At 49.1% G+C, this 20,666-nt stretch overlaps 1 protein-coding gene across 1 annotated transcript in view; it reads left to right on the top strand.

Moving 5' to 3' along the window:
• The first annotated feature begins 1,167 nt into the window (after positions 1 to 1,167).
• Positions 1,168 to 20,666, top strand: part of LOC133355030 (tropomyosin alpha-1 chain-like) — a 20,036-nt gene continuing 537 nt past the window's right edge. Inside the window, exons 1-3 of the mRNA XM_061572286.1 lie at positions 1,168 to 1,429; positions 3,023 to 3,148; positions 20,647 to 20,663. Of these exons, the coding sequence (XP_061428270.1) occupies positions 1,316 to 1,429; positions 3,023 to 3,148; positions 20,647 to 20,663 (257 nt within the window). The 5' untranslated portion in view covers positions 1,168 to 1,315. The remainder of the gene's footprint in view (positions 1,430 to 3,022; positions 3,149 to 20,646; positions 20,664 to 20,666) is intronic.

Raw genomic sequence — 20,666 nt, 5'->3', positions numbered from 1 at the left:
CTAATGCGCAAAGTGGTTGCTTTCGCCTCCGACAGCCAAACTAAGCTCAGACAAATCCACCGCCCCCAGCCACCCAAGACCCAACATATTATCGCCGCCCGCCTTATTTGTTCCGCGCCGTGTGTTTCGTTCTACTGGGCCTGGGTGGTAACATTTTGTTTTTCGGATGAGTGTTTATGTGTCTGTGTGTGTGTGTGTGGAGCGGTTGTGTAGCGGTTAGCGCGCTGCGCTTAGAACCCCGCGACCCGAGTTCGATTCCCGCTCACGGTCAACGCCAGTGACGATTATCCGAACCGGTCCTGGGTCTCCCCTAGGTCGACTCGGCCTCAAACGAGTACCTGGAGCTGTGTGTAAACATCGCCACTGGGGAGACAAAGACGGCCGGGCGTGGTTGCTGGCCACCACACCCCCCTCGTGTGCCGTGCCGGCCTTCATAGGTGCTCGCTAACAGCACTTGCCCCAACAGTCTGTTAAGGCTACACGGGGGATCTTTGTCTTTTTGGGAATGTCACGAACTCTAGCTGGGTGGGGGGTGGTGGTGGTGTCTTGCGGTGGGGGTGGGGGTTGGGGTGGGGGTTGGGGGTTGGGGGTTGGGGGTGGGGGTTAATCTCCAAAATAAATTAGATGTCACAAGTGGAAGGCTTGACGTTTCTCTCTCTATCTCTGTGTGTGCCGGACCCGCAAGATTGGCGTAGCGTTACCAGGCCACGATTACACGGCCGCAGTAACACAGACGGGACTCCCTGTGCACGCCGAGGGTCACGGTGCCCCCCCCGGGGGGGGGCGGGGGGGGGGTCGAGGTAGCGGCCGTCGTGGGGTGGGGTCGGAACGGTCGTCCGGTTGATTTTGTTGGTTGGGTGGTGGTGGTGCTGGTGGTACTGGTGGTGCTGGTGGTGGTGGGTTGGCCTCTTGTGCCCGTCAATCAGGGCGCCCCCCACTCCCCCCCTCCGTTCCGTTTACGGGCACCGCAGCGTCCACTCGCCGACGAAATAGCGCGCAACGCGACCCCGGACGGCGCTCGGGCCCTTTGCCGCATTCCCATAGGCCGGTAGGGCCACTGACGCGGCCACTTCCAAAAATGTCCTTTAGATTTAGGAAGGTGGTGATGGTGGTGGGGGGGGGGGCGGTCAGATCAGAGGTCCCCGCCTCCCCACCCTCCCTGCCCTGCGCTTATCTGCACGGCACCATGGCTTGCTCCGTTCACTCGCCTCGCTGAGCCGCAGCCGGCCAAGTCACGGTCCGAAGCCGTCAATCCTCCCTCATCCTCCTCACTTTCGTCGCGTGAGCACATTGCCCACCATCACCAGCCGCAGCCATGGACGCCATCAAGAAGAAGATGCAGATGCTGAAGCTGGACAAGGAGAACGCCATCGACAGAGCCGAGCAGGCCGAGTCGGACAAGAAGGCGGCGGAGGAGAAGACCAAGCAGGTAGAGTCTCACCTCTTCCCGTCGGGTCGAGCGATCATTTGTGCCAGACCCCCCCACCATTCTTCCAGCTCGTGAGTTGTCTTCATGGTTTCATGCGCTCCGAGCAGAGCCATCGCCCACGTGTTGCGTGAGACCAAAGACGCTGCTCTTTTGGGCCATGATCGTCGACTCTTAGTTATGTATTTGCCGGCAGAGTTGTGCTCGCTTATTGTGCATTGTGTGTGCGTGTGTGTGTACGTGTGTGCGCGTGCGTGTGTGTGCATGTGTGCGTGTGTGTGCGCGTGCGTGTGTGTGTGCGTCTGTGTGCGTGTGTGTGTGCGTGCGTGTGTGCGTGTGTGTGCATGTGTGCGTGTGTGTGCGCGTGCGTGTGTGTGCGTGTGTGTGAGTGTGCGTGTGTGCATGTGTGTGCGTGTGCATGTGTGTGCGTGTGCATGTGTGTGAGTGTGTGTGTGTTTTAAGATATCTTATTACACAGCTATCGGTTGTGATTTCGGGTTTTGTCGCTCAAACGTCGTTCGGGCACGAAATGTTTCCCTCCGCGTGCTGGGGAGCTTGGCGGACTTGAGGTGGGGGGGGAGGTCCTGAAGAAGCTCCCAGCGCGCGTGGAACGAAACGTCGGACACCGTGCCCCGAACGCCGCGCGGTGCAACCTGAAAACACCGCCGGAGGGTCGCGGACGCAAATTTTCAAGGCGAAAGAATCGCAAGCGATTCAAAACGTGGGGACATTTATGTTTTCTCTTCGTCGACTTCTTCTTGCTGAAGAAGTGAAAACAGTGGGCGGTGTAACGCGTACGACGCTGCGTGTCATATTTGCGAAACGATCCTTATTTTATCGCACGCAATTACTTGTTTGCACGTTTATAAATAACCCATCCGTGTGTGTAAGAGTGAATTAGATCGCACAGAGGCCCCTTAGCGTAGGCACATCTGGTCGTCCAGATGGAAGATTTTGTCGTGATATTTTAATTCCCCCCGAAATAAAATTGCGTTCGTTTAGAATTGCTCAACGCAGTAAATATAGAACGTGGGGAGACACCAAGACTGGGGTTTCCAAACAAATCTATCGCAGCCGTGGGATTTCTAAAGATTCGTTTAGAGTCCCTTTTCCAGCGACACTTTCAGGAGACAACGCAAACATTTATCAACGGCGACACAAATATTTTGTGAAGGTTTTTTTCTTTCATAGTTGAGTGGTCGGCTGTAAAGAAAAAAAAACAATCGAATAAATTTAAAGTGACCCATCGGTTTGTCATTTAACGCGATATAAGTTAACGAGGGGGGGGAAATCATCGATGACATTATTTGCATTGGGATGTTCGGTCAATTCTGCTCAAGATCAATTGGCTTCGCGCGGAAGAAATCCAGAGAACCCGTAGAATACCCCACGATCAGATATCACACTCCAAGCCCCGCACGGATAGATGCAACCCAAACATCGACAATTGTCGGTTTGATTTGATTTCGGAAGCGCAAAATTCGTGGCTTTGTTCCACATCACGCCGGTGTGCGCTGCAAAACAACTTATCTCGTGGTGGTTTTATTCCTGACATTGTCTCCATCCCTCCTCCTTCCCTCGCCCGCCGACACGCAGCTCGAGGATGAGCTGGTGGCTCTGCAGAAGAAGCTCAAGGGGACAGAGGACGAGCTGGACAAGTACTCGGAGGCCCTCAAGGACGCCCAGGAGAAGCTTGAGGTCGCCGAGAAGAAAGCGGCTGACGTGAGTAAAAAAATTAACCCGTAAAAACAAAGTTTTTCACTATAAATCCTTTATATGCGTGGCATCGGTTTTATTTTATTATCCATTTCTGTTTTTCTTGAGTAGGGGTTTCATTTTTATCACATTGGTATTTTAAATTAAATATGAACTCGTTTTTTTCCCCTAAAAAGTGGAAAATTATGGAATTTTTTTCACGAAAATAAATTGTCACGCACAACGAGTCTGTGTGCAAAATGTCAGCTCGATTGGATCACGGGAAGTGGGTTAAAAAACGACCGAAAGATTTGCACGGTCGTAAGCGCGCAAGCAAGCAGGCAAGTGAACTTAATATAAAGGATTTGAAAAAGAAACATCTCCCGAGACTCAGGGGGTTGGGGGGGCTGGGTGGGGGGCTGGGTGGGGGGCTGGGTGGGGGGCTGGGTGTGGTGGGGGGGGGAGTCTTCGCATTCCCGGCTCGGCTACAGCCTTATTTGTCACCGGGGGGGGCGAAAGGGTAGCGCCCGCCCGCTCGTGGCGGAGGTTTCGCCGGTTCAAGCCCGTACGGCTGCCCTGGTTAATACTGCGGGGAGGGAGGGGGGTGTAAGGGTCCCGTGACGTCATTTGAAATAGAGTGAGGCCCACGTGTTGTGGGTGCTGTATCACGGTCGAAATTTGCCGAATTTCAAGATGTGCTCACGTGTTGCGTAATTGGGTCAAACCAGTTGGCAATATCTCTCCCTACTGGGAAACTACGTTGATTGAGACTTGTAGAAGATTTGAAACAACATTTATTCTTTTCTCTCTCTCTCTTTAATTCCTCTCGATTATTTCCGTGGGGATGTGTACACGTGGCCTGTGTGCAGCACCGCGTTACAGGCTACAGGACGAGCAGGTACAAGAGTTGCAGTGTCGGGCACAGGGCTGCCCGCTCGAGTCACAACTTATGACCGACCGCGTGTCGATTTAAGATGGACCGACAAAGCTGGCTCCGCGAGTTGGTTGTCACTCACCGCTACCCCGGGTCTCGTCAGAGCAACTCAGTTATGGGAAGGCGAGGCGGCCGGTGCGCATGTACCCTGGCAGAACTGAATCGGTGGGGGAAATTCCACATTACTGCGGCAAGGATAATTGCCAAGTCTCTCCGTTGGATAACCGTTACGAGTGTTCGTCTTCACCCTGTCATGAATGAATGCCCTATCATGATTTGGGGGGTGGGGGGGGGGGGTCACGATTCCTTTAATGACCAGATTTTTTTCCCGCGTTCTTATTTCCTACGTCTCAATTGTATTATTGTTCGTCTCAGGAGCCCCAAAGGTAAGATTCGCAATATAATTACCGGGCATCGTAAAATAATGGATTGTTACGCAACAGATCTTGAGCGTCGAAATCGCTTGCAATCGACGCAATCGTTGCACCCACCTTTGGCGCAGCCTCATTAGGCGGTGAACGTTTTGAAAATTACGACGACGCTGACGATAATATCATCATCATCATAATTTCAAGACACTTCAGTTAACTCTGGCCAGGATTTGAACTTCGATTCCCATCCATACTGGGAGCCCTCTTTCTCAATCAGCTGGGCTGTCTCCCAGGCAGTGTTCAGTTCACTACGTGACAGACCGAGAAGGGCCGTGCAGGTTTTGTTCATATTTGTGTACTGCCAACGCCGTCGCGCAGAGAAAGCCCTCCCTGTGGCCGGTGGCTCTTGCGTGTGAACGCCACAGGCCACTCGCTCGAGAGTGGCGATTTTAGATTTGAAGCTTTCGTGACTGCAAGGATTCATACTGTTAGTTTTTTCGATAAAGTCACGTAGGTAAAAAATGAAATTTAAATTAATAAATAATTATTTTATTTTATTAATTTTAATTTCAATTTTTACCTGCGTGACTTTACCGAAAAAACTAAGAGTAGTGGCGATTTTGTTCAAACTTCTCATTGGAGGCGCGCACGGCTGGCACACCCCACCGAACCGGAAACTCCGTTGTGAGGATTCACGGGGGCACAATTCGATTTTCGAGAATCGATTCGTTGCCAATCTGGACGAGGGCCTCCCGATGACATGGGAGTTGTTGGTTGAGGGAGGGGGGTGAGGAGGGAGGGGTTGTTTGACCACACTTCGCCACGCTGGGCCAGTGCGAGCTGATGAAGGCGGGGAGCCTAGAAGTGGGAGCATAGAAACACAGTACAACAATGGGGGGGTTTTCCCTGCCCTCTGTGGGGGGTGAGGAGGGAGGGGTTATTTGACCACACTTCGCCACGCTGGGCCAGTGCGAGTTGGTGAACGCGGGGAGACTAGGAGTGGGAGCATAGAAACACAGTACAACGACGCGACGCCCAATCCACAAATACGAAGGGGACATCGCGGGCGATGATACAGTCCGCTGCTCCGGACGCGGTCGTTGTCTGGCTTGACCACCCTCAATGTGAAATTGTAGTTGATGCTCTGCGCCTACATCAGCAGCCGTACGAAAGAAGAAGAACAAGTTGTTGAATCTGTGTGTCACCACGTACAAACTTTAATCATAGCACCGTAGCTTATGCGGCTCATGACCCTCCACATGCCGTCCAGGTTGGTTCAAATTGTTGCGTCTGAATCCAGCTTCGGCGGCTCACGCCTAGGTCTCTTTCTCTTCCGCGCAGCTCGACTTTGGCCCCCCCCCCCCCCCACCGTGCCCCCCCCCCCACCGTGCCCCCCCCCCCCCACCGTGCCCCCCAAGCTCTCGCAGCAACCTCACTCGATTCAAGAAACGCGGTTCGACTCGAAATCGAAGTCCCAACTTCGACGTTGCTGTGCCGTCTGGCACGTGGGGGCCTTTAAGTCTGAACTCGGCAACAAAATGTTTTTTAATAACAGAAGAGGCTTCGTAATACAATTTTGTTTTTGGGTGGGATCGATTAAATCTAAATGTGTCGTTAAACCCGCCCACCACCCGACACGGCTAATTAGCAAGGCTGTGTCGCGCAAACGCAACGTGCCAATTCGCTACTAGTCCAGCACTAACCGGCGTGTCGGAGAGTAAACCCACTGCAGCATTTACAATTCGTGTAACGACGTTTCGTCGGTGATCGCAACCAGCATCATCAGGCGACCGCCGGATGATGAGAAGAGGCAGCAGCTCAACTTCCTTGGCGGCCCCCCCCCCCCAGCCTCGTGTCCTCCAACTGCAAGGGCTGTAATCGGCGACCCAATCTGAACTCACTGTTGATTTATGGCGGCACCTGCCGCCTATGAAGAGGAAACACACCTGTACGCCGCTGTATAATATATTTAACACGGCTAGGTATACAGGGCCGTGAGTCTCGTGGGGACAACGCCGAGGTACGAGAGTGGTGGTGGGGAGGGGAAATTAGACTCGGGGACTTTTGACAGCCGCTCCGAGTAGAGCAAACGCAGAGCAACCCATGCAGTGGATACGCACGAGGAACTAACATACACACAAAAAATACAAATACCTCCCGTGTAGCCTGTAACAGACTGTAGGGGCAAGTGCTGTTAGCGAGCACCTACGAAGGCCGGCACGGCACACGAGGGGGTGGGTGGCCAGCACCACGTCCGGCTGCCTTTGTCTCCCAAGTGACAAGGTTTACACACCGCACCAGGTACTCATTTGAGGCTAAGTCGACCTAGGAATAAACACACGCTCACACACACGTAATAGTAATACTGATATAAGGGATTTTTTTTGTTGGGTTAGATCGCGTAAATATAAATGTGTCGTGAAGCCACCACCACCATCACCACCCGACAAAGCCTAATTAGTAAGGTTTGTCACGTAAACAGAACGTGCCGATTAGTTACTTGTACAGCACACCGGTGTGTTGGAGAGTAAACCCACAACATTTACAATTCGAGTACGACGTTTCGCTGGCGATTAAAGCCAGAAAATAAACATTTATTACGAATAATATCGCTCGAGAAAGCCTACCGATGGTTACATTGCATCAACACACAGCTCTAAAGCGTAGTGCCCCAAGTGCCCCAAGTAGCTCAAAGGGGGGGGGGGGGGCGGGGAGCTGGATTCGTGAAACAAAACGAGGGGTGCATCAAATGTCAACTAAAATCCCAACAAACATAAAAGGCTAATGGACATTACAATCCCATTCACCTCTCACGTCCACGATGTCCGCATCTGGCATTTGCCTTCACCCTATCATCTCAATAGAAGTCTGCATGCCTTCTGTGATCTCACTCGCGAAGGTCTTGGTGATGAAGGTGCAGCTCTGCAATTGACTTTACCATTTCTGCCAATAAAACAGGAGGTTTTTAAATTTTGATTTAAAGCTTTCGTGACTGCAGGGATTCAAATTCTTGTTTCTTTCGGTAAAGTCATGTAGAAGGGAAATAATAATAAAATAATTTGATGATTGCTTGTGTTGCAGTCAAAACGTCGTGAGAATATTTTTTATGATTTCATTATTTCCCTTCTACGTGACTTTACCGAAAGAACCAAGAATATAAAAAACAGGAGGTGTTCAGATGTTCAATCGCCAAACAGGCACATTGCAAGGCATCAAGTCTGCATTAACCACTCGTCCCTGTGGCCAAAACATGCAAACAAAACATGTTCTGATAATAATGTGTGCATTACTCTTTGGTTCTTTCGGTAAAGTCACTTTACCGAAAGCTTCGAGTCAATGTACGCATTGTCTTTGAAACTGATTGGCCTGCACCAGAGACGGCCTTCTTTATGGACTTGTCTCACCACCAGTGTTAGACCATAGCTCGGGTTGAGCAGTTATTCATATGGGACCTCTTTTTTTCACCAGTATCAAAATGGTGAAAAAATAAGAATAGGCTTTAGCCTCTCCGGCAAAAAAAAAAAAGTTACATAGATAGCCCTGCAATTGATTGATCACGTCACTAGAGGGACCTCTGGATAGTCCATCTCGTGGGTGCGTCATCTCACTCGGATATTGATACGTTGACAGGGAGGGCCCTCCAAATATAACTTCTGTTTAGGGCCCCCCCCCCCACCACCCCCCCAATGGACCATCACCGCTTCCCCTCCTTCTTGTCAGGCCTGCATACATCTGGGCGAGCGGGCGTGATGAAGCGGGCCTGCAGAAAGGCGATACGACTTGAGAATGTTGCCCCTTGCAGGCGCAAGGCTCGTATTTTTAGCGCAAGGCTTTACATGGTAATCCTGTCACTGCTGGTCTCCAAGATGAAACAGAAGGGATGGGCATATTTGTAGTGCGTGCGCGCGTGATTTGGTTTTTTTTTTGCTTAATCCGTAACCGTCGCCGATTACAATGGCTTATCTCGTTTTAAACGGCACGGAGTACAAAGCGAAAATGTCACGCAGATAAAGATGCAAGTTGATGTGAATGATGGCCTATGAGTTTAACAAGGTGACAGACGATGAAGAGGTCATACTAATGGGTTTTTTTATACTTTGGAAATCTAGAGGTATATAGTTGACTTCAAATGTTTGTTAATATATCGTTACAAGTACTCTACAAATAGCACGGTGCAACTGAAGGCAACGTTTCTAACCTGACTCTGGAATACGGAACAGCAGTGCAGCGGTCTGCTTTCGGCAATGTATGTCATCTCAGGTTATTTAAGGTGCACATTATATGCACGCCGAGTACGATATCTTCATCATGTTGAACATGCGCTCGCCAATGCAATGGTATTTTAAATGGCGGCTTCGTGATTTTCCAAACACATTCAAAACAACTTAAAAAAACATTTCATCTAAACGTGGCATATTACAATTTAGATTAATGAAACATCCACATGCAACGGTATCTCAACTAAAGGGCACTGCAATGATTTGTTTGACGTCATTCCTCATAGCCAGCCCACGATTATAAATGCCAGGCATGAATCACGTGGATTAATAATAATTATTGTCTACGGGTGATCAGTCCTTCGTGTACTGGCCGCGGTTAATTGTCAAAGTGAACATTTTGCAAGTGGTAGGTGCAAAAAATCCCTTATTAGGCGAAGTGGCTCGCATTTGCAGCAATTGGGGATTTGGAACCCCTGCCGGGAGATTGGAGCGGGTGGGGGGGAGGTAAATTTGTTATCCAAATTGAAAGTCATCCCTCGATTTTAACCCAACAAGGCCCTCTGGTCCGGCAGATGTCGTTGCGGCGAGCCTCCTCTCAAAATTAACTTTCGCATCTCGTAATTGTTATTTACGGTCTATTGAGTGTGCACGGATTATTTATAGCGGCACTCTCTCGGTTTTCGCTGACCACGATGAGAGAGAGAGAGAGAAAAAAAATTGCCCTCCAAGGGAGTGAGCGAGTGCAGGGGTTCAACTCTGCTGCTATTTAAGACGCGGCAAGTGGGTGTGGGGATGGCCTCCTGAGCCGTGCGCGTGTGTGCGCGCAGAGCCCACAGAGGCTCATCCAACTTGACGCGGCCAAAAAGGGCATGCTTGAGCAAAAACCTGGGCACAGGCCGAGGTATTTATAGGAGTGGGTGCAGCGGTGGGTGATGGAGTGGTTATCGCACCGCGCTATGAACCCGGCCACCTGAGTTGAATTCCCCGGCTACGGCCAACATGGGTGGCGAGTGATACGGCTAAACCAGTGCTGGATAACCCTCGCCAAACCCTTTGCTAAACCTAGGGGTGCCGTGGTGGCGAGATGTTTAACTATCTCGCCTGGTATATATGGAGGTCGTAGGTTCGATCCCAACCCTGGCACCTGCTGTATATTTGGAGTTTGCACGTTCTCCCCGTGGTCGCGTGGATTTGTCTCCAGGCCCTCCAGTGTTTCCCTCCACACTTGGAATCCATGCGTTTAGAGCAGTTGGCTGCAATACATTTCCATGTGATAAGCCACTTTTATGAGCTATCGTTTGTGGCCAGGTCGCTTCTGAAAAAGAGCTATATAGCCCAGTGGGCCTTACCTGGTCAAATAAAATAGTTTAGTTAACTTAAAATGTATTAAACCGTGATAATTGGTTCTTTATCCTTCTATCTGGCAACAAAACTGACACCTTTTTGCAAGGTGTCAGTTTTGTTGCCAGATAGAAGGGTAAAGAACCAATTATCATATTTTTACTGGCAAATGAGGTCCCCATAATGTATTAAACCCTTCACCAAACCGTAGTGGCCAGGGTGGTGAAGTATGGTCAAACAACTCCTACGACTGAAACAGCATGAGTCATGGGGGTCATTCATGCCTGCGAAATATTGTGGGAATTACAAACTGTATCAGAATATGATTATTAATCAGCAGTTGATTTATAAGGGCCTGTACATTTAACGATGCTACTGGAATTATTACAATATTTAATACAGTAAATATCATCTGTTTTCCAAAAGTACTTGTATCTATTTTTTTTCGATTTAAAGTTTTCGTGACTGCAGGGATTCATCTTCTTGGTTCTCTCGGTAAAGTCACGTAGAAGGGAAATAATAAAATAATACCAATAAAACATAATAAAATAATTCTCACGACGTTTCGGCCGCAACGCAAGCAGCCGTCCTCAGGTGAAGACCAGGTCTGAGGGCTGCTTGCGTTGTGGCCGAAACGTCGTGAGAATTATTTTATTACGTTTTATTTTTATTACTTTTATCTAGTTATCTTGGATTGTCGAACGCGTGGCATAGAGCAGCGATTCCCAGCTTGTGGTCCACGGACCCCTGGTGGTGTGCGAGGCTACTACAGGGGGGTACCCGCGGAAAAGAGGAATACAATTATAACACATTTTATTACTTCCCTTCTACGTGACTTCACCGAAAGAACCAAGAAGATAAATTATAACACCCTCGCCGAGGCAATGTACACTTTCATTTATGGACGGCCCCTAACCATGTAATTGAATTACACCCCGACCGAATACCTAAGTGAATGAATAACACATTTACTGAATGCCGAAGTGAATTAATTAATGACACCCAAATTTCATACCTAAGTGAGTAAATTAATTAATTACGCCTTGACTGCGTACCTAAGTGCATGGCTTACACCTCAATTGAATACCCCAGTGATTAATTAGACCTCGTGTGAGTTAGTCCGCGAATTGACAACTCGCTTGTATGTATATAGGGGCCGTCCATAAATGACGTCACGCACCTGGGGGGGGGGGGGGTCAGACATTTGTGACGATGTGTGACGAGGGGGGGGGGGGTTGAGAAATGTGACGCCACATCAAAATGCGCAACTTTAAATAAATATAGACAACACGTTCTACTTAATTAAATAGACTTTTTAATAAATGTTTTCTCCTACAACATCAGAGTGCAGCGCCACATTAAACACGCACTACAATGACAATAGTTTAAAGCGATTTGAAGCTTGTTTTATTTTGGGGGGGGGGCAGAGCTTTGTGACGTCATATTTGAGGGGGGGTCTGACTTTTTGTGACGCCGTGTGACGATGGGGGGGGGGGGTCAAAAATCGTCAAAAATCGCATGACGTCATTTATGGACGGCCCCATATGTATACCTATGTTGAACTTCTTTCGCGCCGTACGTAGCCAAACCTCGCTTTAAATGAATTGGCAAACCTCACTTCAATACAGCACTGAGGTGTGGCGAGGAGTGAATGAATGAACGAACAGCGCCTCACTTTGAAGACCCCGAACGAATGAATGAATGATACCTTTTCGACTGAATTCCTGAGTGGTGACTAATGAATGGGTGTGTGTGTGTGGCTGCGTGTGGGGAGCGGTGGGATAGCGGTTAGCGCGCTGCACTACGAACCCGGCGGACCCGAGTTCGATTCCCGCTCACGGTGACAACGCCGGTGACGATGTATCTGAACCGGTGCTGGGCTCTCCCCTAGGTCGACTCAGCCTCAAATTAGTAATACCTGGTGTGGTGCGTAAAAAAAAACATTGCCACCTGGGGGAGACAAAGGCGGCCGGGCGTGGTGGTGCTGGCCACCCCCCCCCCCCTCGTGTGCCGTGCGGGCCTTCATAGGTGCTCGCCAACAGCACTTGCCCCTACAGTCTGTGAAGGCTACACGTGGTGGATTCTTTTGTCTTTGTGGGTGATGAGGGTTATAGGGCGGGCCCGTGACGTCACCGCATCGAGGCGTTTCCCCCCCGCCACCCCTCCCCTCCGTCCCAGGTAGCCGTGAGCCACCACCACCACAACCACAGCCACCACAAGGCATTCATTGCGGTTACAGCTTCAAGACGACAACAACCAAACCACCACCACCACCAACAACAACAACTCTGTTAACTTTTTAAAGCAAAACCTACCGAGAAGACCGCCCAGCTGCACTATAGGGCTCCTGCGAAGGTTTAAAGTTGAATTCCGGGGTCGCGGTGCTTTTGGCCGTGTGGGTTTCTGCTGCTCCTGCTGTTGGTGGTGGTGGTGGCGGAACGTCGCGGCCATGACTACGGTCGTGAACTGCGTGGAGGTGGTGCGCATGAAGATCCGAGCGCTGCAGGAAAGGGCCGACGAGACAGAAGACAACGTGTCGAGACTGCAGAGTTTGTTGGACTCGGAGATTAACGCCAAAGAGAAAGTAAGAGAGGATGGTGATGGTGGTGGTGGTGATGGTGGTGGTGGTAGAAGGATGAGGGATTTGATGGTGGGTAGGTGGTATTTTTTTAAACGTAAATAGAAGATATCTTGTCTAACTTAGGGTTGAAGGTGTTGGATAAGTTGCCTAACCAGCGCCCTCCTCCACCTGAGCTCTGTAATGAGGTCCCGTTTCGGGCTACGGGTTCTCCTCGGCATGGCAGGAATATTGGAAGGGAAGGGGTCGGGGGTGAGGGAGAGTTGAGCGAGGCAGTTTGCCCGAAACGTCGCCTGTTTGTACCGTACGTGTGTGTGTGTGTGTAGTTTCCTCGTCGTGACGTGTTTTGATTCGTGCCGTTGCAACCAACGCAGCATCACATGTCTCGTCTTTAGCAAATTCATCAGCAGCACCATCAGCCGCGGTCGTGTTAAGTGGTAGAAAACAACGTGTGGAGGATTTCGTTAGAGTGGAGGAGGAGGGCAGCCTGCGATGGCTCAACACTTGCTCACCTGGTCTCCTCATAGCCCCTCACCTGCTCTCCTCATAGCCCCTCACCTGGTCTCATAGCCCCCTCACCTGGTCTCCTCATAGCCCCCTCACCTGGTCTCCTCATAGACCCCTCACCTGGTCCCCTCATAGCCCCCCCTCACCTGGTCTCCTCATAGCCCCCTCACCTGCTCTCCTCATAGCCCCTCACCTGGTCCCCTCATAGCCCCTCACCTGGTCTCATAGCCCTCTCACTTGGTCTCCTCATAGCCCCTCACCTGGTCTCATAGCCCCCTCACTTGGTCTCATAGCCCCTCACCTGGTCCCCTCATATCCCCTCACCTGGTCCCCTCATAGCCCCCTCACCTGGTCTCCTCATAGCCCCCTCACCTGGTCTCATAGCCCCCCCCCACCTTGTCTCCTCATAGCCCCTCACCTCCTCTCCTCATAGCCCCTCACCTGGTCCCCTCATAGCCCCTCACCTGGTCTCATAGCCCCCTCACCTGCTCTCCTCATAGCCCCTCACCTGGTCTCCTCATAGCCCCCTCACCTGCTCTCCTCATAGCCCCTCACCTCCTCTCCTCATAGCCCCTCACCTGGTCCCCTCATAGCCCCTCACCTCTGGTCTCATAGCCCCCTCACCTGCTCTCCTCATAGCCCCTCACCTGGTCTCCTCATAGCCCCCTCACCTGGTCTCCTCATAGCCCCTCACCTGGTCTCCTCATAGCCCCCTCACCTGGTCTCCTCATAGCCCCCTCACCTGGTCTCCTCATAGCCCCTCACCTGGTCTCATAGCCCCTCACCTGCTCTCATAGCCCCCTCACCTGGTCTCCTCATAGCCCCCTCACCTTCTCTCCTCATAGCCCCTCACCTGCTCTGCTCATAGCCCCCTCACCTGGTCTCCTCATAGCCCCTCACCTGGTCTCCTCATAGCCCCTCACCTGTTCTCCTCATAGCCCCCTCACCTGTTCTCCTCATAGCCCCCTCACCTTCTCTCCTCATAGCCCCTCACCTGCTCTGCTCATAGCCCCCTCACCTGGTCTCATAGCCCCCTCACCTGCTCCCCTCATAGCCCCTCACCTGGTCTTCTCATAGCCCCCTCACCTGGTCTCCTCATAGCCCTCGTATCTGGTCTCCTCATAGCCCCTCACCTGGTCTCATAGCCCCCTCACCTGGTCCCCTCATAGCCCCTCACCTGGTCTCATAGACCCCTCACCTGGTCTCCTCATAGCCCCTCACCTGGTCTCATAGACCCCTCACCTGGTCTCCTCATAGCCCCTCACCTGGTCTCCTCATAGCCCCCTCACCTGGTCTCCTCATAGCCCCCTTATCTGGTCTCCTCATAGCCCTTCACCTGGTCTCATAGCCCCCTCACCTGCTCTCCTCATAGCCCCCTCACCTGGTCTCCTCATAGCCCCTCACCTGGTCTCCAGTCCCCTCACCTGGTCTCCTTATAACCCCTCACCTGGTCTCCTCATAACCCCTCACCTGGTCTCCTCATAGCCCTCACCTGGTCTCCTCATAGCCCCTCACTACTGGTCTCCTCATAGCCCCCTCACCGGTCTCCTCATAGCCCCTCACCTGGTCTCCTCATATCCCCTCACCTGGTCCCCTCATAGCCCCCTCATTGGTCTCCTCATAGCCCCTCACCTGACCTCATAGCCCCCTCATCTGGTCTCCTCATAGCCCCTCACCTGGTCCCCTCATAGCCCCTCATGGTCTCCTCATAGCCCTCACCTGGTCCCCTCATAGCCCCCTCATCTGGTCTCCTCATAGCCCCTCATCTGGTCTCCTCATAGCCCCATCACCTAGTCTCATAGCCCCTCATCTGGTCTCCTCATAGCCCCTCACCTGGTCTTCTCATAGCCCCTCATCTGGTCTCCTCATAGCCCCTCACCTGGTCTTCTCATAGCCCCCTCACCTGGTCCCCTCATAGCCCCTCACCTGGTCTCCTCATAGCCCCATCGCCTGGTCTCCTCATAGCCCCATCACCTGGTCTCATAGCCCCATCACCTGGTCCCCTCATAGCCCCTCACCTGGTCTCATAGCCCCCTCACCTGGTCTTCTCATAGCCCCCTCACCTGGTCCCCCTCATAGCCCCTCACCTGGTCTCCTCATAGCCCCTCACCTGGTCCCCTCATTGCCCCCTCATCTGGTCTCCTCATAGCCCCTCATCTGGTCTCCTCATAGCCCCATCACCTAGTCTCATAGCCCCTCATCTGGTCTCCTCATAGCCCCTCACCTGGTCTCATAGCCCCTCACCTGGTCTCATCATCATCATAAGCAACAGCAGCCACGGATCGTTCCAGAAAGAGACACAGCGAGCAAAAGGTAGTGGGGTAACGCTCACCTGTCCTGCCGTACCTGTACGTGCTTACATATAACCATGTTAGTTCTTTAATGAAGTGTTTCACCAGCACCATCATCATGATCATCACAATGATCATGAACAACAACAGCAGCAGCATAAGCAGTTGATAATTCCAGAAAGGGCAAAAGGTGAATGCGAAGGTGAGGTTAGAACGAGCTCGCTTGTCTAACTTCACCTGCCGATGCCACCGCACACAGAATCAGCTTTTAACGCCCGTAGTTGACCAAGAGTTCTTGCTTACGCGATGCAAACGGCGAGATTTCCACGTTACTGTGGCGAGGGAGAGTACATCCAGTGGCCATTCGCTCGTTACCTGATCCCCCTTTCTGCAGTAAATTCACCTCACTTTGTGACATTACGACGCGATTGGTATTATTTGTCACCGTGAAGCGGTAGATTGTAAAGGTTAATGCATCTTAAAGTAACCACTGAACCCGTCTTAATATACTGAACTGAAATCCTGACATTGTGTCACCACACGAAGTGGGACTTATAATAATTTCCAAACGCTATAATTTCCAACTTGGTGGAAAACATGTAATTAACACTAAAAAAAAAGTTGGCAGTCTAATTTGGTGCACGCCACTGCAATTAGGAGGTGTGTACGTCACCTTTGCCACGTTAAGGGTCCGTGATGGGACCAGCGCACACCCCTGCAGCCAATCTGCAGCCCTGCCGGGTGTGGCGCGCCCCAAGCGGTAGAGGCTTCTAGGAGAGCGGCGTGGCAACGCAGGCTTCTAGGCCCGGGCCTCTGTATTTGGCATTATTTATTGAATTTAGATTATTTTTTTCCTGTAGGCTATTCTTGCTATTTCTTAAAGGTCTAACTCTAATGCTAAGGAAATGAACATCGTTTTTTCTTGTTGCGAATTTTACAAACTCAATGAAAAAACTACAATGCAAAAAATACTCTTAATTAGTGCATAGCCGAGGTTTTTAATGGCTTGTTTTACTATTGTATAATCTTCATTTTCTACTGTATCTATACTGCATGGGGAGGCCTTATCCAGCTATCGATTAACAAAACGGCTGAAGGGTCAATACATGACCAGGATTTAACTTTTGACACCATTTGATTATTCTACGGTTAAGACCATTTTTAGCTGCGGTAGATACTGTAATAAGACGATGTCTGCTTTTATATCAAGGTGCAACAGCATGGCCTAACGTAGATGCTGCATATTGTACGTGTAAAGTCCTTTTGTCAATCCACGGCTAGATGAGCCCCCCATACGATGCAGGTCGTGGTCAGTGGGAGTTTGAATATGAGGAGGCTCATAGATGTGGCCAAAATTACAGCACAATTGATATTCTTAGGTTTTTTCGGTAAAGTCACGTAGGTAAAAACATTAAAAGTAAAATAAAAATAAAAAAAAAAAAATTTTTATTTTATTTTTACGTAGGTAAAAACATGAAAAAGTAAAAAAAAAATAAAATAAAAAAATGTATTTTTTTTTTATTTTATTTACTTTTTTATGTTTTTACCTACGTGACTTTACCGAAAAAACCTAAGAATATGAATCATTGCAGTCACGAAAGCTTCAAATCTAGCACAATTGATTTTACCCCACTGCCCCTGCTGCCCGAAATCACTTGTGTGTGAGGTGTGGTGGTCGCCTATCCGAATACTCAACCCTTCAAACGCCGAGGTGCGACCAGATCGGGTGCATTCCAGGCGATTTGTCACAAGCAGATGCTGCAAATAAAAAAAACCACAAAAGACGCTGCAATTTTGCGATTTACCGATAACTCTTTACCACCAGTGGTGTAAATTTCAAATAAACGCCACCGCTTTTTTAAAGTGACTCTTTGTTTACGTTTCGCAGTATTTCAAACATTGCGCCGTGCGTTTATTAACAAAGGGCTCCATAACTCGGTTCTTCGTATCTGTGCGTGTCGAACTTCTATCGCACCGTACGTAGCCAACCGTGCTGGCTTTGGCAGCATTTCCCTTAAGGAAGTTGCTGTAGACGGCAGCAATACCTGTATTGCAAGTATTGTTGGTTACATTTCAGAGATGAGGAGGGTGGGCTAACATTTAGTTTTTGACAAAGATGTCAAAAATGCACTTTCAAAACTTCGTGCCAAAAAATGTGGTCTTCCTCTCTGTCTCACGCTGTCAGTTCAGTGTAATAATTCACTCCAGTGCATCTGCCGATGAGCCTTTAATTTCACAAGATAGACTTGGCATGCATCTCTCCAGTTGAACATTGTTTTCATTCCACACACACACTGGCACTTCGGTTATTGCATGTTCACAAGGCTTAATTGCATTTCTGAGTCATTGGGTGTGGCAAAGCAGATGTTAATACTAATAGGGGTTTTCCCCTTTTTTCTGGCAACAAAACTGACACCTTTTTGGCGTCATCTGGTCGAACACATATGAGACTAGGCTCTAAGCAAAGCTGTCTCTGGTGTGGACCAATCAGTTTCAAGGACAATGCATAAATTATCAGAGTATTGTTTTTTTGTCTGCATTTGACTGCAAGTATTGTGGTTAATGTTGACATGATTCCTTGCAAAAGGTGTCAGTTTTGTTGCCAGAAAAAAAAGGGGAAAAGCCCTATTAGTATATTTTGCTGCTGGCAAAGGAGGCCTCATGATACAGCAGATGTTGTAGGGTTTTGTTTCAGTAAGTGATTGGTGTCGAAAGAATGCGGTGCGGATAATGGCATAGTTTTGACCTCACACTTGAGGGTAAAATGTATGGTTATTGGTGACTAGGCTTTCAGTAACGTACTGATTTATTTGCTGATAATTTCCTACAGTGCCATGTAATGGTGACAGTACCTTGGCCTTTGGCCGTATCACCCAGAATGTGCCCTTTCTCAGAAGCGGAGCAGCGTTGAGCCTAGACCAGGGGTCGGCAACCTACGGCTCTGGAGCCGCATGCGGCTCTTTACGGGCTGCTTCTTGACGATGAGTACGTATGTACTCAGATGCATTGCGGCTCTTGAAATACTGAATTTTGTACCGAATTGGAAAGAAATGGCTCTTCTTGTTATTTTGGTTGCCGACCCCTGGCCTAGATAGACTGCGTTGTATGTAGGCAGCATAGTGCAGAACAGCAAGATCCATTGTGTAATTTTAGGTCTGCATCTAAACCTCCCCCCCCCAGCACCAATTACCCACACCAGTGTTTAAAGTCCAGCACCGTTTATATTCAAAGAACCCTTACGGCCGACATGGCATGGGAGAGGAATTATTTTAACAGTGGCTTTAGATTTAGGCATTACGTGCACAATCAGAAGAGGAGGAATACGATACCCGTGGTTATGTTCAGTAATTTACTTTAAGTATGGTTATTTTTTTTAATAATGCGTGGTGTGATCTTTTTTTTTCGGTAAAGTCACGTAGAAGGGAAGTAATAAAATAATAAAAAAAACATAATAAAATAATTCTCACGACGTTTCGGCCACAACGCAAGCAGCCGTCCTCAGGTGAAGACCAGGTCTGTCGGGGAAACAGCGTCTGGTTTTCACCTGAGGACGGCTGCTTGCGTTGTGGCCGAAACGTCGTGAGAATTATTTTATTATGTTTTATTTTTATAATTGTATTACTTCCCTTCTACGTGACTTTACCGAAAGAACCAAGAAGATGAATCCCTGCAGTCACGAAAGCTTTAAAGCGTGGTGTGATTTTTAGAAGACAGAGAATGATGACGTTGCTTCACACACACTTTTGTGTAAAGCATGGGGGGTGAGGGGGGGGCTGAGGTTTGCACTAATCGCCACACTTGCCTGTGGAAGCAGGTAACAACTGGCAGAGGAATTATATTAGTATTATTAGGGGTATTTAGACAAACAAGGTTAGTTATTTTGTTAGTTAATATGTTGACTTGTATTGTGTTCCCCTACTGTGGGTAGTTTATTTTTCTTTACCCTTCAGTCTCACTGAACGATGTTCATCGTGGATGCCAATGTGAATGAAATATACAGTATATACATCACGCAGTTTGCGAGCTTACAATCGCGCGGTCACAAATACTGCATGGGATCTCACTTGCCAGTATCAAAATATAAGAATAGGTTTTTACCCTTTCTGGCAATTTTTTTTTACATCTTAACACCCTAATATGTATTCGGTTGTCTTGCCATGTGCGAATTCATCAGTATGAGTTGTGTGATTATTTATTTTACATCCCCTGGCTCTCCCACTGTTACACAATTCAATGAATTGCCACAATTAATTGTCGCAATTTATTCCCCGTTACCCAATTAGTGTGGCTAAGATGCACGCAGTGGAAGATGAGGATCATTTCAAAGTGCTATGCCTCATGGTTGTACATGGAAGAGATGCAGGCAGTGATGAGAAGGAAACTGACACTGCATGGACACATGTAGGATGGACAACAACAGGAAGCACCATGGGAACCTCATTTGCCAGTAAAAATATGATAATTGTTTTTTTTTACCCTTCTATCTGGCAACATAACTGACACCTTTTTACAAGGAGTCATGTTTGCAAAGACCACAATACCTGCAGTCATAATGCAAGCAAAAAACACAACTCTGATAGGACAGTGCACATTATCAGAGTTATGTTTTTTGTTTGCATTATGACTGCAGGTATTGTGGTCTATGCAAACATGACTCCTTGTAAAAAGGTGTCAGTTTTGTTGCCAGATAGAAGGGTAAAAAACAATTATCAACAACAGGAAGATTAAAAGTGTGTTCGGGTAAAAATGGAAGGAACCGGCAAGCGAGGAAGACCTCGTGGAGAATGTCTTTACGATGACATAAGAGGTTGGTGCCAGAAAGATGTGCCACGGCTTGAGCATATATTAGCAAAAGACGAAACGTGCAGTGGACACCAACGGGTGATCTGCCCCTGGATCGTGATGATGATGCCTCATGTGACTGGCTCATTTCAAACAAAGTCGGCTATGGCCCTGGGATAAATTGACGTCTTAACTGGAATTTGTGCTCGACCATCTCTCTCGTTTTCTTGGTTCTTGGTGAAGTCACTAGAAGGGAAAATAAATAAAAAATAAAACATAAAATAATGCTCACGACGTTTCGGCCACAACGCAAGCAGCCGGCCGAAACGTGAGAATTATTTATAATGTTTTATTTTTATTATTTTATTATTCCTTTTACTGACTTTACCGAAAGAACCAAGAAGATGAATCTCCCTGCAGTCACGAAAGCTTTACATCGAAATCTCTCTCGTCGTTGCGAGTCTTGTCGCTCCGACCAACGACGATCGTTTTGTTCCGCAGGCCGAGGCTGATGTGGCGTC

Source organism: Lethenteron reissneri, chromosome 50 (assembly GCF_015708825.2).
Source record: "Lethenteron reissneri isolate LAM-NWPU_2019-01 chromosome 50, ASM1570882v1, whole genome shotgun sequence".
Lineage (NCBI taxonomy): Eukaryota > Metazoa > Chordata > Hyperoartia > Petromyzontiformes > Petromyzontidae > Lethenteron > Lethenteron reissneri.
Note: the sequence above shows the minus strand (reverse complement) of the source record. Positions and strands in the feature narration are given on the sequence as shown.